We start from the raw sequence: 24,842 nt of genomic DNA on the forward strand, positions 1-24,842 counted from the left end.
TTTGGCCAATTTATTAGATTAATTAGCTTGTGCAAATTAAACATTATCAAATGTGACCATAGAATTGAGAAGCGTAAACCTAAAACCCATAATAAAAGTTAACATACATTTTTTGTTAACCATAATTTGATTTTTGCGAGGAACATTTTCGGATTAAAAATCTGAATGTACCAAATTGATGTAGAAAAATATGCATTTAAAATTGTCCAAAAAAATGGACCCAAGTAAAATTTAAAATATCTTTGATCATATTATAAACAAGAAAGTGTGTAACACAAGAAAGATCAAATCCATGTTCCTAACTCTTTAAGATGGTAATTTAGGCACCCATAGACATGTTAAAAGACTTCTAAATTTTTTAAAATAAAAAAAATCATTAACTAATTTTATTTTCATAAAAATATTCCTATAGTACCCTAAATCTTTTCAGCTTAGGGATGTTAATTTTACTTATATTTAATGAGAAACCTAATTTTTTATCAAAATAGGGATGTGGATGGGTATTATATTGTGAGTATATGAATGTAGATAAATATAATTTTAAATTTTTATTAAATATGAAGATAATAACGGATAATATAGTACCCATCATGTACCTTTACCTTATATATATTTAATAAATAGATTTTATATTAAATAATATAAATTATTATTTTAAATTAATTAAAATTAATATTTTTTATTGAAAAATATATATTAATATATATATTTATAAAAAAGTACCTTAATATACAAGATAAAATAAAAAAAAAAGTTAAAAAATTTTCACTTTTTATTTATTTTTTTAAATTAAAGGTATAAAAATTATTCATACCTATTAAATACCTTCAGAGATGAAGATGAAAAAAATTTAAAATATTCATTAGATATAAGTATAGAAATTGATATAATATAAAAATCTGATGATAAGAATGAGCAATGCTCTACCCTACTCATTGACATCCGTATTCCAGCTTTAGGTAGGCAAGAAAAAGAAATATGTAACCTCCACGTTTATTTATCCCAAAACGTTTCATTTTAATGAGTTGAACTAAGCCCTCAACAACTTCAGTCTTTATTATTCGCATGATAAAAGAATTAATTTGTCAAATAGATGTGTTCAGAGAAGAACTGCTAACCCTAGCTGCAGACTCGTGGACTGGAGAAGGTTGTACATTAATTAACCATGCAGATTTAGACTTTTTAATTGCAAATTAAGTTGACATGTTTGACCAACAAGAAGAAACCCATGTTCCATCTCTCCTTGACAAAACTCACAGTTAATTATTTAAAGTCATGTTCATAGTTGGATTATATGTCTTCATTAGAACAACCTTAATGTATATTATTAGGCAGTAGCCGTTGAAATTTTCTGATCGCTTCACTGAGGGAGTCTGATGAGATGGAGACAATTAATTTCGTTAGTCATTCATGTATACTAATCAGATATTGATTCCTTTCTTAAAATTAATTAACAGCAATCTCAATAATTAACCAAATATAACTTTATTAATGTCTTTTTTTCGCGAGGGGAGTCAGGTTTTCCAAGTAAAGATTGTTAATTTTTAACTCATTCATCCAAGGGAAGACGTTATTTTTTATTTTTTGTAACAAAAGAAAGTATTACGTTTCGAAGCTAGAATTTTGTTCAAATCTCAACACACTCTTACAAATGTAGTCCAAGTGACGACGATGTCACTCTTATAATTACTAATAAATTAAAATTTTTCTTTTCTAAATCATGTCTACATAAATCAGTGAAATAATAATCTAATCAAGGCTAGTGCTCGAGAGTTAAAAGATTAGGAATCATGCAATATGATGCAGCAGTGGTTGTGTATCATAAGATCCAAAACATGTCAATTATGCATGCGATCCTGAAAGTTCAATTATCATGTATTTATAATTGACAAATTCTTCGAGACAGTTACTAACTACTAAAAACTACAGCAATGAAATTAATTCAATTTGTAATGCTAGTGTCTTCATCAGACGGCCTACAGCCTGTCTCTTCAAAGATGTACCCTAATATTCGGACATTTTTGGAATCAAGATCAGCAATGGCCAGCTATGCATCAACTGTTCATGCGGTGGAGCTGCTTCAATTACAGGTCATTCCCCTCCTACCTTACAGAATACTAGTATTTACCTCAGTGTCAATTTTAGTTAAATATGTTTTCAATATCTGCGTAATCTATTGATAAAATGTTGATTTTTAAATTTCAGTAATTAAGATTTAATTATTAATAATTTCACATATATAAATAAATATATCTATAAATAATTATTAAAAATTACAAATAATGTATCAATTATAATGTCTATCATCCAAAACTCAAGTCTCTCGTTGACATTATACAAAAGGTTAATTTTAGAATGGTGTATCTATATATATACATAGAGAGAGAGAGAGAGGTGAATTATATAAGCTTCAGACAATTTAGAATGCGAATCTTAAGAGATATAATAATTATTTTGATCTTAAAAGAATTGACATAGAGCTTTTAAAATTGAAAGGTTAGTTATAAAATTATATCCCCAAATCTTCCCCAATTAAGAATAAAGATAAAAAAATGTTAAAAAAATTAAGATAAAAAGACAGAAAAAGAATAGGAAAGCTTGTTAAAGAATAGGAAAGCTTGTTTTTACATAATACAATTGAGTTGACAATGCACTATTAAAGAAAAAAAAAAGGGGATGGGGTTGTTGATGATAGCTTTGTTTATGATGTAATATAGTCATCGGCTTTGCCTTGCTTAACCCTTAATCCATGCCTACATGTATATCAGTGCATTTGGTTGAAGAGCATGTTCATGTGTGGAGGTGTGACGGTAACGAGGGCTACAGCCTACACATCAAGGCAAATGTGGGGAGAGTCGGCAAATATTTAAATTACAAGTAACAAAAAAGAAAAAGAAATTTTCATCATTTGAAAGTCGTAGACACCTATTTATGTCTAGGTCTTATTAGGCTCATTAATGTCTGGGTCCGATTAGGTTCGTTAATGTTCGGACTCGATTAGACCCATTGATGTTTGAGTTCGATTAGGTCTATTGACGTCTGGGCTCAATTAGGTCCATTTTTGTTTAGATCAAATTAGGCACTTCCATGCCCAAGTCCAATTGAATAGTTTTTTTATTTTATAAATTATTATTATTATTATTATGATTACCATTATATTTCTATTTTCATTTTTTTTCCTTTTCTTCTTTGTTCTTTCTTTCCTTTTCTGTTCAAATTTGCACGTGGATGAGAAAATAGGGGATCAGAATCCCTTGGTCAAACACAATATCATATCAATAACAGGAATTTTGGACCAAAAAATTACGCCAGACAGAATGCAATCCTAGGATTGATTCTATTCATTTTCTAAAATTGTTCTTAAGACTGCCTATAAATTGGATTGATTTTATAGAACACAGGACACGAGAAACGTAGGAGAAAATTATTAGGAAAATTTGAGAAATTTTAGGCAAAAAGGGTTTTAGCAGTATAATTTTGGAGTTATAGAGTTCAATCCGAAATTGTGGATTTGATTTTAGGTTTTTGAGTTAGGATTAGGGTTTAGGATAATTTTGGGAGGTTCTAGGAGTAATCTAGGCGAAATTTGGAGGAATTTGGGAAAAATTCAAGGAAATCTTGGTTTTTTTTAAGAACTTTGAATTTTTCGACAAAATTTTTCGGTGAAAGTTGAAGTTTTCGGCGAGATTCCGATAAGATTTCTAGAATCTGACATGTTTTCTAAAAATCGATGGGTTTTTCAGTTTTTGGTTGAATTTTTTGACGATATCCCTAGAAACCGATGAGATTTCTAATTTTTGGTTGAATTTGCCGACGAATTTTTAGAGAGAAGGCAGATGTATTTTAGGCTAGAGAGAGAGGCTATGAGATTTTTGAAGAAAAACGCTGAAGGGTGCATTTTATACTGGTCCAGCATGACATCGTTTTGAAATAGCCAGGATCCGTGCGTAGACCTAACAACTCATGTGTTGACCCGTACTCTGACCCTACCAGATTGCAAATCATGAAATGTTTTAGGTGGCTAATCACACCTTATAAAAAAAGATTGTGACGACTCCCTTTCATCTATGTCTAGCGGTAGGTCCATGGATCTATACGTTATGACAGTTTAATGACTCCACTAGGAAAATTATGCGAGTCAAGTCAGTAAATGATTTCTTATCATCCAAACCTTGCTTAATAAATTTGAAATTATTTTATTCTCTTTTATTGCTTATATCTACTTTATTATTTTCCTTATATATATTTGCTTATTTAGTTGTTCATATTTGCTTAAGTATTTATTATTTATATATATATATCTATCATTCATCAGCATGTGCATAACATAAGCCCTCCAACCGGGCTCTACCCTTAGGAGGGAGTGAAATACCTATGCCCTTGCTTGATTTCATGTTTTCATATGAGCCTGTGAAATACTCTTACTCAGATTGAACCCTTTCCATTTGAAGCCTATGATGGGTGAAGATTGGGGTGCCTTACTAGTTTGTAATGGACCATGATGTAGGGAACAATTTGGGAACCTTTTAGAAATAGCCCTAAACCACATATAGTTAACTTTAGAAGCCCAACCATAGATAAAGCCTTATTTTTCCCACCTTTTGTAAATAATCCAAAATTTTAGGTCATGTTGTTATCTTAATTGCTATGTTTACTATATGTTTTATTGAAGTGATTAACTACCTCTTTGTCTTTATTTCTTTTCTTGCACATTTATGAACATTTTTACAGATTGCATAGTATTTTTGCCCTAAAGCTATTTCAACAAAAATTCTCATGGATTCCACAAAACGTCAAGTTTGTGCCTCATCTATGCTGTTCAAATGTGGTTTTTTCATAGAAGTAAGGATAGAATCAGAAAAAAAACAGCGAAAAGAAGAAGATTGCCTACCACAGGGTTATGTCTCTACACTATCAAGAGAAGTCCACCTATTCTTCAAAAATAACGATTGGAAAAGCCTATCAGATATATGGAATGGTATGACCCCTTCAAGGTAAGAGACTTTTTATGAGAAGTTTGGGCATATTGCATATCTCATGTCAGTAAAGGTTGACTACTCACTTATCAAGATGATGGTACAATTTTGGGATCTTTCTTATCGGTGTTTCATCTTTAATAAGGTTGATCTAGTACCAATAATAGAAAAGTATTCAACTCTAGTGGGTATGCATTTACTGTATTCAGATAGAATATACATGAAGAAACACAAATCAAGAAGTCATAAGAAGTTGGGTTAGATGTTAGGAATGGAAAAAAGGGTCATTGATTCATACATTCGAGAGAAAAGGGATCACAAGGGTATTCTATGAGAGTTTATATGAGATTTCTTTATCAAGCATCCAAATGATTATCAGGGAATGAATACATTTGCTCTAGCTATATATGGGTTGGTCATTTTCCCCAAGGTTTTAGGACACATTAAGATAGAAATGATGGATTTATTTGAACAAAATTGAAAGAGGGTGTAATCTTTCAGGCAGAAACTATCAAATCTCTAAATTTTTGTAGGCAAATGGACAAAGCACGTTTCATGGGCTGCATACCTTTATTATTTGTATGGATGAAGAGCCATTTTGAATGAAAAAAAAAATGCTTTTACTAAACTTTGTTTCTATACTTGAAATTCGATTAGAGAATTTTGCCAAAGCATTTGGCTAGAAGCAAAGACTTAAAAAAAGTGAAAATGTCTACTACAAGGGCTCATAGTTGGTCAGGTAAAATGGTTAGCTCCATGGATGGACATGGAACCTATGTTGTATCAATATGGAAATGAGACAGGGGTTCCACTTTTAGGTCTATTGGGGTTAACAAGTTATGCACCATTGATGGTAAGGGGACAGCACAGAGCTAAATAATTTACTCTTATGACCTGTAAGCTCAGCCAGTTTGATTGTTTATATGGGGAGCCTAAAATTTTTCAGAAAATTGATAGCATGATTAAAGTTTGGAAGAAGCCTAAAGGGGTAAGCTCAGGGCCATTCATTGATAAAGTTACTAAGAGATATTTGATTTGAAGAAATAAGAGGGGTCAGGAGATTACATTTATGCCTCAAGATCATCATTTGCCAGTAGGTCAAGAGTCAGACAATAAGCTTTCAGAGTTAGAGCATAAAATGAAGAAGGAAAAATTGAAGTAAGAAGTTTTGAAGCTACAATAAGAAAAAGACCAATGGCAAAATAAAGTAGAAAAATTAGAAATCTAGGTCCATAAGATCTTCAAAAAATACAATAAGGCCTAAAAAGTTGTTAGAGAACGAGATAATGCCCTTAAGGAACTGAAGAAGCTACGATATGAGCATAAAAGGCTGCACATACAGATACAAGCCAAAGAAATAAACAACACAGAGTTGTCTCATGAAAATGAAGAGTTGAAATAAAAGCGTGCCCAAATAAAAGATGCTTTTATTTAGGTTGAGCAAGAGAATCAATGACTTTCAGACTACATTCTGACTCTGACATCGAAGCTGAATGAAAAAAAAATTATGTCAGAATCCTCATAAAAAGGCACAAAGAGTTATCCTATCAGGTGTGGTGTGGCAAAAGAAAAAGATTAGGAAGACAAAGATATATAGAGCACCTTACAGCTTAGATAGGCAAAGCCATGATCAAAACAGGTGTGATGGTAAAAAAGGTTGAGGCATTGAGAGCTTCGGTTACACTAATAGGGAGCATGGATAGAAACTGTTAGACTTCATCGAGGAGGCTAAGGACTAGTATGAGCAAGTTAGGTGTTTTTCTAGAGGAACAATATTAGACTTGATGTAAAACAGACTCCTATAGAATAAATGAAAATTTTCTTTTGATGAATTTCTTTGAAAGGGTAAATATTTTCTTTTATTTTTTCCTCTTTCCATGTATTTGCATCACACTCATTCATTCATTCATAACATTATCATTGAATTTTCAATTATGGTATGATAAGAATGCTACACATCTATACAACACCTATGCTAGAATCAAGATGATGGAACAGAATAATGCAAGTCACCTTGAGAGGATAGAAAAAGCTCAAAAGGCACTGGAAGAAAATTTGAATAAGATTTTAGAAGCCCTGAAAAAGACAAACAAAAAAAAAGAAATATATGAGGATACCTCACCGAAAGCTACTGAATCAACATACCCCAACAGGTAGCTTTTCAAAATACAATTACTTAGGAACGACTTATGCACCCAATCATGAAAACATCCAAAGTTATAACAATCCTATTTATACTGAAAAGATAGCTGAACTCCCTACTGCAGATGAAACAAAAAAGAAAGAAAAGTTACAGACAGTTGTGCCCGTAAAGAATTTTAAAACTAATCAGGCAATGAAGAGGCTTGAAGAAAGATTACAGGCTATGGAAGGAATTGACTTCTACGGATCCATGCATGCAGTGAAACTTTGCCTAGTGTCAAATGTGGTGATGCCACCTAAGTTTAAAATATCAGAGTTTGAGAAATATGATGGTACTAAGTGTCTTATCAAACATATCATCATGTGTTATCGTAAAATGATGGCATATGCTAGTAATGAGAAGCTGCTTATGCATGTGTTTCCAAATAGCTTAACTAGATTCGTAATAAGGTGGTATGTTTAGTTAGATGGGATCCATATAAAGACATAGAAAAATCTAACTAGATTTTTTATTAATCAGTACTACCATATCATTGACATGGGTCTCGATCGTCTTTCTCTACAAGTAATGAAAAAGAAGGCATCTGAATCTTTCAAGCAATACGTTCAAAAGTGGTGAGATATGGTTGCTCAGGTACAACTTTTCTTAACAAAAAAAAAATTACTGTGCTATTTATGAGTACTCTAAAGCCATCATACTATAAAAAGATGATAAAAAATATGACTAAGAACTTTGTTGATATGGTGATTTTGGGAGAGATTATCGAAAATACCATTAAAAATGGTAAGCTTGAAGGAGGTGAGCCTTCCAAAAAAGTACCTAAGAAAAAAAAATGAGACTCAAGCTGTGAGTCTTGAGGGGCAATAATTCAGAAGTTACTCTCGACCTACCTACCCTATATACCACTACTCGGTGAGCAATACCTCTGTATCTCCCTACCAGTCAACCATCTTATCCATTTTCACCAAGATCTCTTACCCACCCATTTAGTATTGCAAGTAATATCAAAGAAAAATGAACTAGAAAAAGACCCACTTTTGATCCTATACCCATAAGCTACATAAAGTTATATCAAGAACTCTATAAAAACCATTTAATTGCTCTTGTCTCTACCAAACAGCCCGAACCTCTTTATCCTAAATGGTATGATGCCACCGCCTATTGCAACAACCATTATGGAGGAACAGGTCATTTACTGAAAATTACCTTTCTTTAAAACAAAAAGTGTAGCATCTGATTAAAGAGGGGCTGATACGTTTCGATACCAGTGAGAGCTTAGCACTTAATATTAGTGGGAATCTCTTGCCCAGTCATAATTTCAATGCCCTAGATAGAGACAAAAGCATATAAAAAGAATGGTAAAAGAGATTAAAATGCCATTTTAACCAACTTTATGATGCCTTATACAAAGTTGGATTGATACAGCCAGTATTTCATGCACTTACATGAAAAGACATATCCCTAATCAAAGATGTAAGTATTACAATGAAGCTCCGAGGTATTTTATTGAGAAATGTCAACAATTTCACCAAGAGGTACATAAACTAATAAACTCTTACCAAATAGAGTTATATGAAAAGGCATGGGCTTTTGAAAACATCAAAGTGGCCATGACAGACAAGTGGGTGCCAAAACCTATCATTATACATTGTAAGATGAAGCCACAATCAGGTGGGGATAAGTTTGTTTCCAAACCAGTAGCTCTCAAAGTTTCATGCCCATTTCTTTATAAAGATGACAAGGTAATGCCTTAAAAGTATGAGTGTGAGATGATGACTCAGGGGCAGCCAAAATATATGCCAAAATTTGAAACTGCCAATATAATGGAGGTAAGAGGCATAACTAAAAGTGAAAGATGCTACACTTCGACAACTTTGGAAAAAAAGTAAACCAAACTAAATATTTCATATGCATCAAAGTTCATGCCTGAAAAAGAAACCTGCGAGTTTTTAAATTAGTTAAGCATAACGAATATTCTGTGGTAGAACAACTGAATAAGATGCCAACTAGAATTTCTCTACTATCACTTTTCTTAAACTTTGAACCACATTGCAATGCCTTGTTGAAGGTATTGAATCAGGCTTATGTGGCCCATAATATTTTCGTAGAGTATGTGAATCACTTGATAGGGAATCTAGTGGTACCACATCATATCTCCTTCAGCGATGATAAAATTTTACCTGAGGGTATAAAAAGTACCAAGGCATTGCACATCATTGTTAAATGTAAGGGCCATATAGTAGCTAAGGTCTTCATTGATAATGGATCAGCTATTAATGTTATGCCAATGTCTGTCTTGGCCAAACTATCTTTTAAAATGTCCCATATCCAAGATAGTCAGATGGTGGTTCGAGCATTTGATGAAACCAAGGAAAAAATCTTAGGAGATGTTGAATTATCTATATAGATTAGACCGTGTGTCTTCAACATAAAATTCTAAGTCATGGATATTTTTCCATCACATAGTTACTTATTAGGAAGGCCATAGATCCATAAGGTGGGTGCATTTTCTTTCTCACTGCATCAAAATATCAAATTTAATGTAAAAAGATAGGTGGTGATTGTGGCTGGTGAAAAAGATTTATTGGTAACTCAACCCATAAACACCCTATATGTAAAAGCGACGGAAGAATCATTAAAATGTTTTTATAGGTCTTTTAAACCCATTAATGTAGTAGGTGAATTGCTTATATTTAGCAAAATTATGATTAATCAGATGGTTAACAATGGTTGAAGTATTGGGTTCAGCTTGGGCAAGAATTTTCAAGGGATGAGAGAATTCTTAAAACTTGAAGACAATAGTGGCAGAGCAGTATTGGTTATGAAATGGAGAAAGTACCAAGCTATAGCAGGAGGGCAAGGAATGAATCAATGGTTGTTCTTCACTTAAATGAGACTTTCACTCTTGAAGGATACATGCTTTCAACAACTAAAAAAGACACAAAAGAGGAATCGAAGTGGGAGGAAGCTTTTGCCAAGCTATCCATTCACATGGTGCATGATGAAAGCCAAAACAAGAAAGCCTTGGTTTACCCTTGCCCACCGAAATATGAATTGCAAAATTAGAGGGTCATCCAAATATCTATTGTTTCTAATTTTTCTTCAATGTAATCACATCTCCTAATTGCTTATACCCAAAAGCATTGGGATAAACTCTTATGTGTGGGCCTTTAATTGTCATTTTTCCAATAAAAGTATAAGCATGCATTTTGTTCATTTCTTCCATTCCATTCTATTTCACTATCAAAGTTTCTTGCCAATATTTCTTATTTTATTAACTTTCAGGTCCCAAATGAATGTGAAGGTAATCATGACAATGATCCTGGGTTTAACTTTGAAAATTCAATTAACATCGATGAACTTGATACTGAAAAAGATTATAAGGAATACATTTTGTTTTCGAATTTAATGAGGTAATTGAATAAGAAGATAAATCCATTAAACCTCATCGAGAGGTTGTTAAATTGATCAATTTAGGTGATGTAGAAAATAAGAAAGAAGTCAAGATTGGTATTTCGCTTTCTATTGTTGACCGTTAGCGAATAGAGGATTTACTCTGGGAGTTTATGGATATATTTGCCTATCCTACCAATATACGCTTGGATTAAGTATCAAAATAGTGGAACATAGGCTACCATTAAAGCCAAAATGCAAACTGGTGCAGCAAAAGCTAAGAAGAATGAAATCAGAGATGCTGTTGAAAATTAAAGAGAAAGTTAAAATGCAATTTGATGCAAGCTTCTTGCAAGTGGTCAAATATCCTGAATGGGTGGCTAATATGGTACCTATCCCCAAAAAAGATGAAAAGGTATAGATGTGTGTAGATTATAGAGATTTGAACAGAGCTAGCCCTAAAAATAATTTTTTTTACCTCACATTGATACTTTAATGGATAATAAGCTTGACATTCGGTATTCTCTTTCATGGATGGATTCTCTAGCTATAATCAAATAAAAATAGCTCCAAATGACATAAAAGTGACCATTTTTATCACCATGTAAGGAACTTTTTGTTACAAAATCATGCCTTTTGGACTAAAAAATATCGAGGTAACCTATTAGAGGGCCATGGTAACACTTTTCCATGATATACTGCATAAAGAGATTGAGGTGTACATGGATGACATGATTACAAAATCTAGAAAGAGAGAAAATCATGCAGTCAATCTCATAAAATTATTTAAGAGGTTAAAGAAGTTTTAGCTCAAATTGAATCCAGCCAAAAGTACATTCGAAGCTAAGTCAGAGAAGTTGTTAGGATTTATAGTCAGTGAAAGAGGAATAGAAGTGGATCCAAACAAAATCTGAGCTATCCAAAATTTATCTCCGCTAAGCACACAAAAAGAGGTTTGAGGTTTCTTAGGCAGATTAAATTATATGTCCCGATTCATTTTGCAACTCACTCTTAAATGTGACCCCATTTTCAAACTTTTTTAGAAGAATAATCCTAGAGAATGGAATTAACAATGCCAAGAAGCTTTTAATAAAATTAAGCAGTATTTATCAAACTCTTCAATATTAGTACCCCATATTCTTAGAAAACCATTGATTTTATACATAGGGGTACATGAGGGCTCAATAGGATGTGTACTAGGCTAACAAAATAAATCCAGTAAGAAAGAGAAAGCTATTTATTACCTAAGCAAAAATTCACAGAGTATGAGTCTAAGTATTCATCACTAGAAAAAATGTGTTATGCTTTGGCTTAGATAGCTAAAAGACTCAGGTAGTAATGCTTTACTATATAACTTGGCTCGTAGCTAAACTAGATCCCATCACAATACATCTTCGAGAAGCCTTCACTATCAGGAAGAATTGCAAAATGACAAGTGATGCTTTCAAAATATGACAAGTATATGTGAGCCAAAAAGTAAACAAAGAAAGTGTCATTGCTAAATTCTTGGCAAATAGGGCTACTAATGATTATGAGCCCATGAAGCTTGATTTTTCAAATGAAGAACTAATGCCCATCTCAGAGTTAGAGGAGGATGATGAAGAGATATAGAGGATGTATTTCAATAGGGCAGCTAATACTATGGGGCATGAGATTGGAACAGTTTTAATATCTGTAATAGAACATTATTATCCTATTACGGTAAGATTGAATTTTAACTACATAAATAATGTAGCTGAATATAAAGCTTGTGTCATGGGATTGCATGCTGTTTTAGATAGAAAAATTGAAACATTAAAGGTGTTTAGGGATTCAGCTCTAGTCATTTATAAACTAAAAGGTGAATGGGAAACAGGGGGTTCAAAGCTTATTCCTTATCACAAGTACATCTTAGAGCTATGTAAACAATTCAAGGCAATTCAATTTGAACACTTGCCTCATGAAGAAAATCAAATTGCAAATGCCTTGGCTACCTTGGCTGCAATGGTATGGATCGATGATATTATTGAAATTCAACCTATCAAATTCGATATCAAGGACATGCCAGTACATTGTGCCAACTTGAAAAAAGAGGAGGATGGCTACTCCTGGTACCATGATATTATGTAATATCTAAAGAATCAGCAGTACCTGAATTTAGCAATAAAAAATGATAAGAGAGTCTTGCGAAGATTAGCCATGTGATTCTTTTTAGCTAGGAAAATTTTGTATAAAAGAGGCAAAGACTAAGTGTTATTACATTGTGTAAGTGCATCTGAAGCCAAAAAGATTATTGAAGAGGTGCACAATTATGTATGTGGAGCATATGCAAATAAGCATATGATGGCAAGACAGGTTATGCGAGCTGGATATTACTGGTTGACAATGAAAAAAGATTGTATTAACTATGTTTGAAAATGTCACAAATGCTAGATTCATGCTAATAAGATACGTGCTCCACCTAGTGTCTTATATGTGATAGCACCACTTTAGCTATTTTTTATATGAGGAATGGATGTGATTAGTCCAATCACACCAAAGGCCTCAAACGAGCATATATTTATTTTTGTGATAACTGATTATTTCACTAAATGGGTTGAAGCTACCTTCTTCACAACTGTGACTAGATTAATGGTTTACAAATTCATCAAAAGAGAAATAATTTACAGATATAGGCTCTTAGAAAGAATCATCTTAGATAATGCAAAGAATTTCAATAACAAGATGATGTAAGAAGTATATGCTCAATTCAAGATTAAACACCACAATTTAGCCCCATACCACCCCATACCACCTAAAAATGAATGGGGTAGTAGAAGTTGCAAATAAAAATATCATGAAAATTTTGAAGAAGATGACTGAAACATACAAGGATTGGCACGAGAAATTACCTTTTGCTCTACATGTGTATCGAACCTCCGTATACACCTCTATTGGGGTAACTCTTTTTTTCTTAGTTTATGTAATGAAAGTTGTACTGTCAGTAGAAGTAGAAATCTCATCGTTAAGGGTTTTAAGGGAAATGAAATTAGAAAAAGCTGAATAGATTCAGGAACGCTATGAACAATTGAACTTTATTGAGGAGAAGAGATTGACGGTACTTTGCCATGGTCAATTGTACTAAAAAAGAATGATGAGAGCTCACAACAAAAATGTTAGTCCTCATCAATTCTAAGAAGGAGAGTTAATACTGAAAAAAATTCTTTCAAGTCAACATGATGATAAAGAGAAATGGACCCCAAATTGGAAAGGACTATACGTTGTAAAAAAAATATTTTCAGAGGAGCTTTAATTTCATCAAAAATGGATGGAGATGAACTTCCTAGTCTTGTTAATTTTGATGCAGTAAAGAAATACTTTGCCTAATCCAAAAAAAAAAAAAAAAACAAAAGAGAGTTCAAGGTGAAAACTCGAAAGAGCAACTTAAACCAAATAAAAAATAAAACAAAAAACAAAAAAAAGGGGTTCAAGTTAAAAACCCAAAAAGGTAGCTTGAATCTAAAGGAAAAAGGTTCAAGTCGAAAACTTTTAAAGGTCACTGGAATCGAAGGAAAGCAAACTTGGATGAATAGAACATGGCATCACTTGGGAAGGCATACCAACGATAGTGAATTTCAAAGAGCTTTGAAGTGTCGAAGCATCATATCTTGATTGAGTTTTTGAAAGAGATCCATGATTTGTTATCATGGTTATCTAATCATTTATCTTGGGGCATTGCTACCCCAAATAGTTGTTCCTGAATACCCTCTTTTGTAATTTATTGCTTATCCAAATAAATAAAAGTCGTCTTATTATTCTCTCCTAGTTTTATACATTGCCAATATATTTGTCTTTTCTCTTTATACCTATTCATGAATGGAAGGAATGCATAACTTACATCCCACACTTTAAATTTAGGATAATGATTAATAATTGGACAAAGTCATAAGAAGTTGTGTGTTGCCTTGAAGAATTAAAAGAGATAAAGGTAAATGATGAATGCGTCCTAAAAAAAAAAGATGGAAAATTGACTTCTATGGCTTTCCTTGGGAAAGAGATAAACATCCACGTTGATGAAAAATAGTTTTTTTGCTAAAGATGTGCCTCCACGCTGATGAAAAATAGTTTTTTACCAAAGATGTGCCTCATGGCTGATGAAAGATGGTTTCTTTACCAAAATGCGCCTCCAGGTTGATGAAAAATAGTTTTTTTTACCAAAGATGTGTATTCAGGTTGATGAATGATAATTTTTTCGCTAAAATGTATAGTGAAGATAAATATTTAGCATAATAAAAGATGATTTCTTTGCTAAAAGTGTATAGAAATGAGAATACAGAAGCTTTAGTACCACAATTGATGTTTCATTTGCATAAGACATGCACTTGCATTTTCCACTCATCTGATCTTGACTTAGTCCAGATCATTTTTTATGATTTGTGGTTTAGTCTGATAATTTATTTTCGACCTCGACTCAATCCTGATCGTTTTATTTTGACTCATGACATCATCCTAATCGTTTGATCTCGACTCAAGTCAGATCATTTTCAGACTCGCGATATTAATCCGATTATTTATTTTCAACCTTGCCTCAGTCCTGGTCACTTTATTTTGACTCGCAACATTGTCCCAGTCATTTGATCTTGATTTAGGTCAAATCATCTTTAGACTTGTGACATCAGTCTAGCCATTTATTTATGATCTCAACTTAGTCTTGGCCACTTTCAAACTTGCGACATCATCCCAGTTATTTGATCTCGGCTTCAGTCAGATCGTCTTTCGACTCGAGCATTGTCCCAATCATTCAACCTTGGTTTAGATCAGATCATTTAACTTTCGACTCGAAGTTTATCCTTAGTCAATTTTACTCGCTGATTTGAATTGAATAGAATAGGTGTCTAGGTCTTTGCATCATATTTGTCTAACAAAGATATACAAAGAGGGATAGTTGTAGACATCCATTTATGTCTAGGTCCTATTAGGCCCATTGATGTCTGGGTTCGATTAGGCTCGTTAACGTTTGGGCCCGATTAGGCATCATTAGGCCCATTGATGTCCAGGCTTGATTAGGTTCGTTAACGTCTGGGCCTGATTAGGCCCATTGATGTTTGGGCTCGATTAGGCCGTTGACGTCTGGGACTAATTAGGCCTATTTGTGTCTAGGTCAAATTAGGCACTTCCATGCCCAAGTTCAATTGAATAGTTTTTTATAAATTATTATTATTATTATTACTTTCCTTTTTATTTTTATTTTTTTGTGTTTCTTTTCTTTTATATTATTATTATTACTATTATATTTCTATTTTCATTTTTTTTTCTTTTCTTCTTTGTTCTTTCTTTCTTTTTCTGTTCAAATCTACACGTGGACGAGAAAACAGGGGATCAAAATCCCTATGTATCATGTCAACAACGGGAATTTTGGACTTAGAAATCACGCTGGATAGAATGCAATCCAAGGATTCAAGCTTGAGATTGATTTTGTCCATTTCCTAAAATTGTTCCTAGGACTGCTTATAAATTGGATTGATTTTACAGAACATAGGACACAAGAAATGCAGGAGAAATTTATTGGGAAATTTTGGGTATAAAGGGTTATGACAGTATAATTTTGGAGTTCTAGAGTTCAATCCGAAATTGTGGGTTTGACTTTAGATTTCTAGGTTAGGACTAGGGCTCAAGATGATTCCGGGAGGTTCTAGGAGTAATCTAAGAGAAATTTGGATAAATATGCAAAAAATTCGAGAAAATCTGAGTTTTTCAAGTTTTATAGGTTTTTTTAAAAAACTTTGAATTTTTCGACGAAATTTTTCGACCAAGGTTGAAGTTTCCAGCAAGATTTTTAGAATTCAGCACGTTTTCCAGAAATCAATTAGTTTTTCAGTTTTCAGTTGAATTTTTTAGTAACATCCTTAGAAACCAGTGAGATTTTTAGTTTTTGGTTAAATTTGCCTGCGAATTTTTAGAGAGAAGGCAAATGTTTTTTTAGACTAGAGATAGAGAGGCTTTGAGATTTTTGAAGAAAAATGCTTAAAGGTGCCTTTTATACTAGCCCAGCATGACATCGTTTTGAAACAACCAAGATCTGCGTGTAAACCAGTGATCCGCGTATTGACTCGCACTTTAACCTAACCCGATCGCAGATTAAGATAAGTATTAGTTGACCAATCACACCTTATTAAAAAAAATTGATGACGACTCCCTTTCATCCATGTCTAGCGATAAGTCCACAGATTTATATGTTATAACAAAAGTAATTTATGATGAGAAAGAAAAAGAGAATATATTCCACGTGAATGAAAGTTGATCATGCCACCTAACCTGTATTATTTGGATTTTGGACTGAAATTATCTGGCAGATGGATGAACCATTACTTGTATTGTGGCTTATTTGTTGAAAATAAACTTGGGGTTTAATTGAATATTTGAATTCAAGATGAACTCATCGTTATATTGAAATTTAAAGATAAGTGGCAGTAATAGCAAAGAAGTTTTTTTTTTTTTTTTAATCTATTTTAATCCTCAATCTTTATCTACTTGCAAGGAGGATTCATAAGATATGATAACGAATCCTCGAATCTGCCATCTCCAAAAATCGCATCACATGTATGTCATCTTAGCCAATTTTCAAGGAAAAGTTAATTTATTAATTAGTAATGATGATTAAAGAGTTTAATTATAGGAAATTGATCATGAGTATAAAAATTTTATCAGCAATATTATTATCCCTGAGAGAAAGTATGCTTCTGTTGTGGATTGCCACTAACATCTCAAAGCATTGGTCTTGTTTTTCTTGATTTAATTAATCAATCATTGTGTCACCGTCCCATACCTCACCCCAACGGCTACTTCGAGAAACAAGAAAGGGACTTCAACAAAAATGGAGAAATCCAATAGCAGAGAACCTTGCTTTTGCTTTGCTATAAATAGGGCCAACCTCTCTTCCCTAGCTTGTCAACCACAAATCAAAGTGCAAACATAGTCTCTTTTGCTACTTTTTCATTAGTCGTCTGATCTCTTTCTCGTTCATTAGTCATCACTTCAATGGCAATTCCGACGATTGATTTCTCTAAGCTCAATGGTAAGGAGAGGGCCAAGACATTGGCTCACATTGCAAATGCATGCGAGGAATGGGGGTTTTTTCAGGTACTTTTTTGTCATCTTTAAACATAGGAAACAATGGCATTACTTTTAGTCTATCTATATCATGCATATTTGTTGCAGCTGGTGAACCATGGGATTCCTGAGGAGCTGCTGGACAGGGTAAAGAAGGTTTCATCCGAGTTCTATGAGATGGAAAGGGAAGAGAATTTCAAGAACTCAAAGGTGGTGAATCTCTTGGATGAGATTGGTGAAAGTTTGGAGAGTTTGGACTGGGAGGATGTCATTACTTTCTTGGACGATAATGAGTGGCCATCCGGAACACCTGGATTCCAGTAAGCACAACTCTATGAGTTCTTAACAAGTTAATTCATTAAATGCTTGCTTTAAGACCGGATATATATGAACTTGTTGACATAACAGGGAAACCATGAAGGAATATGGATTTCAGTTAAAGAAATTGGCTGAAAAAGTCATGGAAGTAATGGATGAAAACTTAGGCTTACCAAAGGGATACATCAAGATGGCATTCAACGATGGAGAAGGTGAGAATGCCTTCTTTGGCACCAAGGTTAGCCACTACCCACCATGTCCTCACCCTGAGAGAGTGAATGGTCTTCGAGCTTACACTAATGCAGGCGGTGTGATCTTACTCTTCCAAGATGACAAAGTAGGAGGCCTTCAAATCCTGAAAGATGGGCAATGGATTGATGTTCAGCCCTTGCCAAACACGATTGTCATCAACACTGGTGATCAGATAGAGGTCCTAAGCAATGGCCGGTACAAGAGTACTTGGCACCGTGTTTTGAGCTCCACTGAGGGGAATAGGAGATCAATTGCTTCATTTTACAATCCATCCCTTAAGGCCACCATAGCTCCTGCACCACAGCTGGTTGAGAAAACACACCAAGAAGTGGAACAAATTTATCCCAGGTTTGTTTTTGGTGACTACATATCTGTTTATGTTCAGCAAAAGTTCCTGCCTAAAGAACCAAGGTTCCAAGCTGTAAGGGCCATGTAGCAGCAAGAAGATAAGTTAAAAAAAATGAGATGAGAGTTTTTCTTTTTCTTTTGTTTTTCTCTGTTAACTTTTACTGTTCTGTCTTGGTAAATGGCTCTTAGTACGACTAAGGTTTTTTTATTATTTTTTTATACGTAAGACTACCAGGATTTAACCCTGATCATTAGAATTAACAATCTAGTACTCTACCCAACCAATCGCATGACTGTTGGCTAGTATATGATAAAGTCTTGCTACGGGGAGAGCCCTTTCTTTCCATAAAAAATAAAATTGCAGGAAAGGATAGAGAGCTCAAGTGACTACACTATATTACTACGGTGTTTGCGGTTTGGAGTTTGGGCTTTTTCTGGGTGATGAACATGATGAAATGCTCATGCTTCTGCTGAGTTGGCTCTATAAATTAGAATCATATAAATATATATATGTATATATATATATATATATATATATTATGAGCTCTACTCTTTAGTTTAAGATACAGCTTTCGAGTTTTTGACTTCCTCATATATATCAGCACTAGTTCTTCTTCATTATTATTGTGATTTTCCTCATTTTCCCATTATTTTAGAGAAAATAGATGCCTCTGCAGAACATGTACCACATACATCTCTATACAAGCAAGCAGCACATGGGAAAAAAAAGATCAAAGTACTTTTGTTTTCTTTCTCATCATTTTCCAGTTTCCAGTGCCCATCAGAACTCTCAGCATCAGATGATGAAGTAGAAGTTATATAGTTCAAAATAATTCACAAGAATAACCGATTAGAATAGACAAAATTAGCACATTATTTTTCCTCAGATCAATAAATGATTTACAGACTCAAAATACATGCATGTACAATTATTACAATTTCCTTTGCATTATCTCTGAAAACTTGATTGATAAGGTTCAGAGCATGTACATGGACAAGGTTAAAAATATGATTGATGCATTAAGGCTGAGACTGAGAACAGACCTGAGTTTACCATCAAACTTCATTTGGTTGCATGTCAAGGGTGGACGTCCAGTACTTCAGGCCATGCTACTTAGGGTGCGAGCTCGGTCTATAAGCATTTGCCGTCCGAATAAATCTTCTTCATAACCCACAATCTTCATTTTCCAGTGTTAAGCACTAACATTATGCAGAAAAACTAGATGAATGACAAAGTGACTCCAGACTGAAAGTTGGGATTACTTATTTTTATCTTCTCTCAAAGTCAATAATCACAGGTCCTTTACAGATTTAAACTCATTAGAAAACAGCTGAAACAGAGGGGGGAAAGAAACTTTCAACACAAGTAAGATCTGAAACCTGAGACTCCGTTTGTGTCTCACTGAAACCATCATATAGGCCACCATCTTTCACATCTCCAGAAAAACTGCAAATTTCATCTTCTCTCACAGTCCTGAAAAAAGCATAAGGACAGTCGGAGATGAGAATGAAACAATATTACCTGCTACAATGAAAAATAATTCCTCATTGGCCAGGCTATTGTCCCAAAATTCAGTAGGTTCTTTGTTAGGCTTTAGCAAGCATATACAAGGGAATCACGACTAGTTCAGCCATTAGTTAATTGGTAAAAGGGTTAACAATTATTTGGTTATAATATAAAGAGGTTACCTGCTTAAGCAGCGTCTAGATAACCCAATAACAGAATGAGAATCAGTAGGGTCTTGACGAAGGCCCATACAATCAGATGAAAAAATCTGTTCTACCAGCAAGGATTGATATCAATGCAGAAAGTTATATAAGAGATGAAAAGTAGAGATTTTAATATTGGAAAAACCAACAAATATATTGATACACTTCTATCACACCCCTTCCTCTCCGGTGATTTCTGCTCATGAATCTTAAAAGAAGCAATAAGTCAACCAACCAGCAATCTGAACACAATAAAAAAAAATTAGGTGGTGCAGAAGAACATCAATATCGTCTTACTAGTTTGCTCAATGTGAAGGTGAATGGATTCATGTGGTCATTTTCTCAAGCATAAATTCTTTTGGCAACCTTTAAGCATATTGTTCCATAGTTATGGTGAGTACTAGTAAGTTTTTTTTCTCAAGCTTTCTACAGTAATTTCTTCTGGAAAGACATATCGACATTTTCAAAGAACCTGAATTGTCTCAGCTATTCACAACCAAAAAATTATGCTAAGGCACAATTTTTATAGGGCAAGATTCTTACCCTATCTTCAGGAAGGGAAATTGAAGAACAAAATGTTTTCCCCTTAGATACAGTTGATGACATCTCTTTCTTAAGATTTTGGACTATGGAATCGCATTGCTGCTTCTGCCAACCATTATTTGTACTATTTTCAATAGGAAGTAGGCCTTGCTTGGATGATCCTAAAGTAGCTTCCAAAGAAATGTCACTGTTCATGTTGATTTTGGGTTTATCATCTAGACTTTCCCCCAATGATGATGGCATTCCAGTTCCAGAGTTTGTATGAACCTAGGATTTACTTTGATTCGAACTGATCGTTCCTGTCACAGCTCCTCTGACGGAGCGCACAGATTCTGTGCAAACATGTTGATCAGTTAAACATGGAAAGTCATGCATAACAGAAGCTATAAAGAGCTAACAGATGATATCTGTTAATTCAACAGAAATCAGAACAAAAACTTATATTTATACAATAAACTAAGTTTTATATTTTATAATTCTGGAATCGGTTATATGAAAGACCAAAAAATATCATATTAAGTGGTAATTTTGAATTTTCTTGCATCACTTGTTTCTATAAAGACAACCTTTTTGTCTAGTTCGTTAACCTTATATTATTTAACAAAAACTTATATTTATATGGTAAGAAAATCTTAAAAAAAAGAATAAAATACATCCTGCATGAAAATGAATTCAAGATGAAGATATACAACCAGAAGACCAATTGATTCTCTTCAGAGAATATTTGGCAACCATTGGGAAGAAGCAAGTCATATGCAACATGCCTCCGGTGAACAGGGATTTCTTTCTTTTGGCGATGCCAATTAGTCTTTACCACATGAATAACACCTGAAGCTGCAAGGCTTCTTACCTCTTTCTTTTCCCTAGGCCAAAAGACAAGCATGTGAAAGAGAAAGCTTTATGAAAATAAGAGAAGAATCAGCATACTCACAGAATAGCTAATGTAACAAAAGCATCATCACACTACGCCCACAATATGTTAAAGCATGGCTTCCAAAGCACAAAATAAAAAGAACCCAAAGGAGGAAATTCAATGGAGAAAGAAAAGAAGAAACAAAGAAATAAATTCACAAGTTTGTCTGGAAAAAAAAAAAAGAAATACCTACAATTCAGATGGAGTCCCAACAACATGTGCGTCAATTTATTTACATGACATATACGCGATGCACCACCTCTACGTGCCATGGTAACCAGCTTACGCATTTCAGAAGCTTCGAAGCCAACAAGTGAAATTCTATAGTTCCGATTGAGTTATTGGCAACACAACCATCAAGCCTTGTTTCGTTAGAGGCCTGCAAAGTTGGTGCTTCATCGCCATCCTCTTTAAAAATGACATCAGCCATCTGATGCCACAGAAGACATGTTCTGTGTGAGACTAACTTCAAGATCTGGATCTCCCAATCCGGTAGAAGGAACAGTGGACAAATTAAATTCAAGAACCACTGAGGAGGTTGCAGACACTGAACTTCCCCTAAACATGTCTTGACTATGCTGTGCTGACAAGGAACCACTCACACTTTTCTTTAAAGATGCACAGCCACCTTGGACAGGATAGGACTCCTCATTAAGACAAGCTATCCACCAGGGACAAAAAGGATTATCCACGTCAGATACAATGTCTAAAATGAGTGATAATACATGGTTGTACAAATAATATCAAGATGTCATAAACTCAAGAGTACTAAAGCTTGACTTTATTAATAACATATAGCATTACCTGTTCTAGAAATGGATTGATCAAACCATTTCCGAACTACAATATGAACGTGACCCCATCTTAGGGCAACTTTATACTTGTCATTCAGGAGCTTACAGAAAGTTAAGATCACAAATGAATGACATTTTGAATGCTAAGAATCAATTTTTCCCACAGAATTCGCCATCGATGATTATTCTGAGAATAGTACATGATGGATGTAAAATGCTGATTGAGGTGCAATGCATAAACATCAAATAGATGCAACACAAATACAAATGGCTCAAAAACTAAATAACATTCCTTGAATATTAATGAGTAGACGGCTTTATGAAATTTGCATAAATAGATGTAATAGGGGATTATTAACTTGAGGTATATTGCTCGTGTTATAAGAGAGTGGAAACTAAGAATAAGCAATTTAATAACATCAATTCTTTTATCTTAACTCTTAAGGAACCATTAGCTTCTTTTTGACAATAGTATCTCCAAGAAACCCCAAAGAGAATCACTCCAAAGTTCATGGTCTAATAAACAGGATTTATCGAAACTCAAATTCAAAGTAGAAAGTGCAAAATTTTCAGAATTTATTACCAAAATATCCCATGATGAAAACAGCCATTCTGTATAAAGTTTCAAAGTTTATTACTAAAATATCCCATGATGAGAACAGCCAACACTTTCAGGCATATTTTGAAGCTTTTTCTCGCACATGCATGAAGGTTCTGCCATATCCAAGAGGGCAGGAAATAGGAATCATATATCTGTTTTGTATACCTTCTCACGTTACTCATGTTGGAAAAGATTTGGAATAATATTAAGTTTTAACTGATTTCACTTGATACATTCTAAGTACACAAAACCTAATAGTTTTTAAGAATGGCGAAGCCCTAAAAAAGAGTTCTTAAAGACGCCAATGAAACAATGTTTGCACACTCAAACATGACACATGCAGGCAGGAGAGGGAGAATTATTTTACAAGAATCAAATCTTATACTTTGCAGCCAGAACATTCTTTACAATGACGAAGCTAACATCTAAAGATGCTTTAGCATGCAAAACTCCCCCCTACGCTGTGACTAATTTTTCAATCTTAACCTGTACTGAATACTCATCATAAGAAACCCTCCAAACTCGGGTTTTATATAAGTAATTCAACTAGATAAGAATCAATGTGTTTACACGATCACCAATTGCAATACCTTCTCATCCATGTTGAAACCAGATGCCAGTACTTTGAGGCCGTCCATTGCAAGGCAACAAGTAAATCCTTGTTTAGGTCAAGTTCTATTTTCTTTTGCAAAGGAAATCACACATTGAGGTCCCGAGGCCCCAATCACAAAATATTTTCAACAACACGGTAAATTTAAAAAGACGTTGACAACTCGAAAACGTCACCTAACAAATTACAGCCTTTAGCTCTAAGACCCTCAAATATCTCCTGAAAAAAAAAGTAATTAAAAAAATAAATAAAATAAAGATGTCTTTTATAAATTATTTCAAGTATTTGTAAAATGAAAATGGCGGGAAAAAAAGGGAGATTAAGTGATCAATGGAAGAGATGATGTGGAAGTCACCGGGGCCATTTCGAGAAGGGTCGCAACAGAGGAAGACTTGGGCTTCGTTATCCTTGAGAAAACCGTGAAGCTTGTCGAAGACATGGGGAGAGACGAGGTTTCCTGATATGAACACGTTCGATCCCTTGAAGACGTGAACGCCTTCATATCATCATCATCTTTTTCCTCTTCTTCCTCACTCCGTGGATTTTTTTTTTGTAACAATTTGATCTATTAGATAGGGAGTTGAATAGAGTTAGGTTTTGGAGAGTGGGAGAGTGGTGGTGCGCGGTTTAAATTTGGGGAAAGATTGTTGAGGTAGGAAGAAGGAAAATTGAAAAAACGCGGGAAGGGTCTATTTGGCATGGGCAGAGATGGATTATTGCTTAAGGCTTTGTTTGTTAATTGGATGGTTACTGGGCCTGCGCATGGTCTATATCAAGCTCCCCTTACTATTCTTCAGTTTCCATTTTTTTTTTTTTTTATATTTTAAATATTGTCAGAGCCGTCTTTTAGAATTCTTCTTTTTTTAGTCCATTTGAATTGAATATTCAATTAGTTATATAGTGATTATTAAAATCAATAATAAAATAAAATATGCATCTGAATATAAATACAAAAGGAAAATTGCATATGATAGTCAACTGTACTGTAATAATCAAAAGATAGTTTTTTGTTTTAATTTTACATTAATACAATCGAACTGTCCTAAGATCAAATTAACCATCAGACCATTTCCCTTCTTGTCTTCAATTGAAGAGATGGTGTAATTGAAAACCCTCAACTGCACTTGGAAGTGCTATTCAAATGCAACTCACAGTGCAATTAGAGACCAAAAA

At 33.9% G+C, this 24,842-nt stretch overlaps 2 protein-coding genes across 7 annotated transcripts; one reads left to right on the forward strand and one right to left on the reverse strand.

Annotated features, from left to right (window-relative positions):
- Positions 1-1,769: 1,769 nt before the first annotated feature.
- On the reverse strand, positions 1,770-24,554 carry LOC111315665 (uncharacterized). Of its 6 annotated transcripts, none has more exons than XR_016330751.1 (8): positions 22,469-24,338; positions 21,858-22,325; positions 21,444-21,614; positions 20,752-21,083; positions 20,188-20,273; positions 19,879-19,972; positions 19,543-19,676; positions 1,770-2,102 (listed from the first exon to the last, which is right to left on the reverse strand). XR_016330751.1 is itself a non-coding variant. In XM_022917563.2 (7 exons), exons 4-7 carry the CDS (start codon positions 20,992-20,994, stop codon positions 19,599-19,601), a joined length of 501 nt encoding a protein of 166 aa, XP_022773298.1. In that variant the 5' UTR covers positions 20,995-21,083; positions 21,444-21,614; positions 21,858-22,325; positions 22,469-24,337; the 3' UTR covers positions 19,283-19,598. The 6 variants fall into 6 exon arrangements, 2 of the variants coding, with proteins under 2 accessions (XP_022773298.1, XP_089605609.1); XR_016330749.1 differs by lacking the exon at positions 1,770-2,102 and adding an exon at positions 2,622-2,827 and having other exon boundaries at positions 22,469-24,336; XR_016330750.1 differs by lacking the exon at positions 1,770-2,102 and adding an exon at positions 18,415-18,548.
- LOC111315666 (1-aminocyclopropane-1-carboxylate oxidase 5-like) lies at positions 16,708-18,783 on the forward strand. The gene is made up of 3 exons (XM_022917564.2): positions 16,708-17,610; positions 17,689-17,900; positions 17,989-18,783. The coding sequence occupies exons 1-3, from the start codon at positions 17,509-17,511 to the stop codon at positions 18,584-18,586; spliced, it is 912 nt and encodes a 303-aa protein (XP_022773299.1). The 5' UTR covers positions 16,708-17,508; the 3' UTR covers positions 18,587-18,783.
- Positions 24,555-24,842: the final 288 nt, after the last annotated feature.

The sequence above is a fragment of the Durio zibethinus genome, chromosome 20 (assembly GCF_047325235.1).
Source record: "Durio zibethinus cultivar Kanyao isolate XHJ-2024 chromosome 20, ASM4732523v1, whole genome shotgun sequence".
In the NCBI taxonomy this organism is placed as follows: domain Eukaryota; kingdom Viridiplantae; phylum Streptophyta; class Magnoliopsida; order Malvales; family Malvaceae; genus Durio; species Durio zibethinus.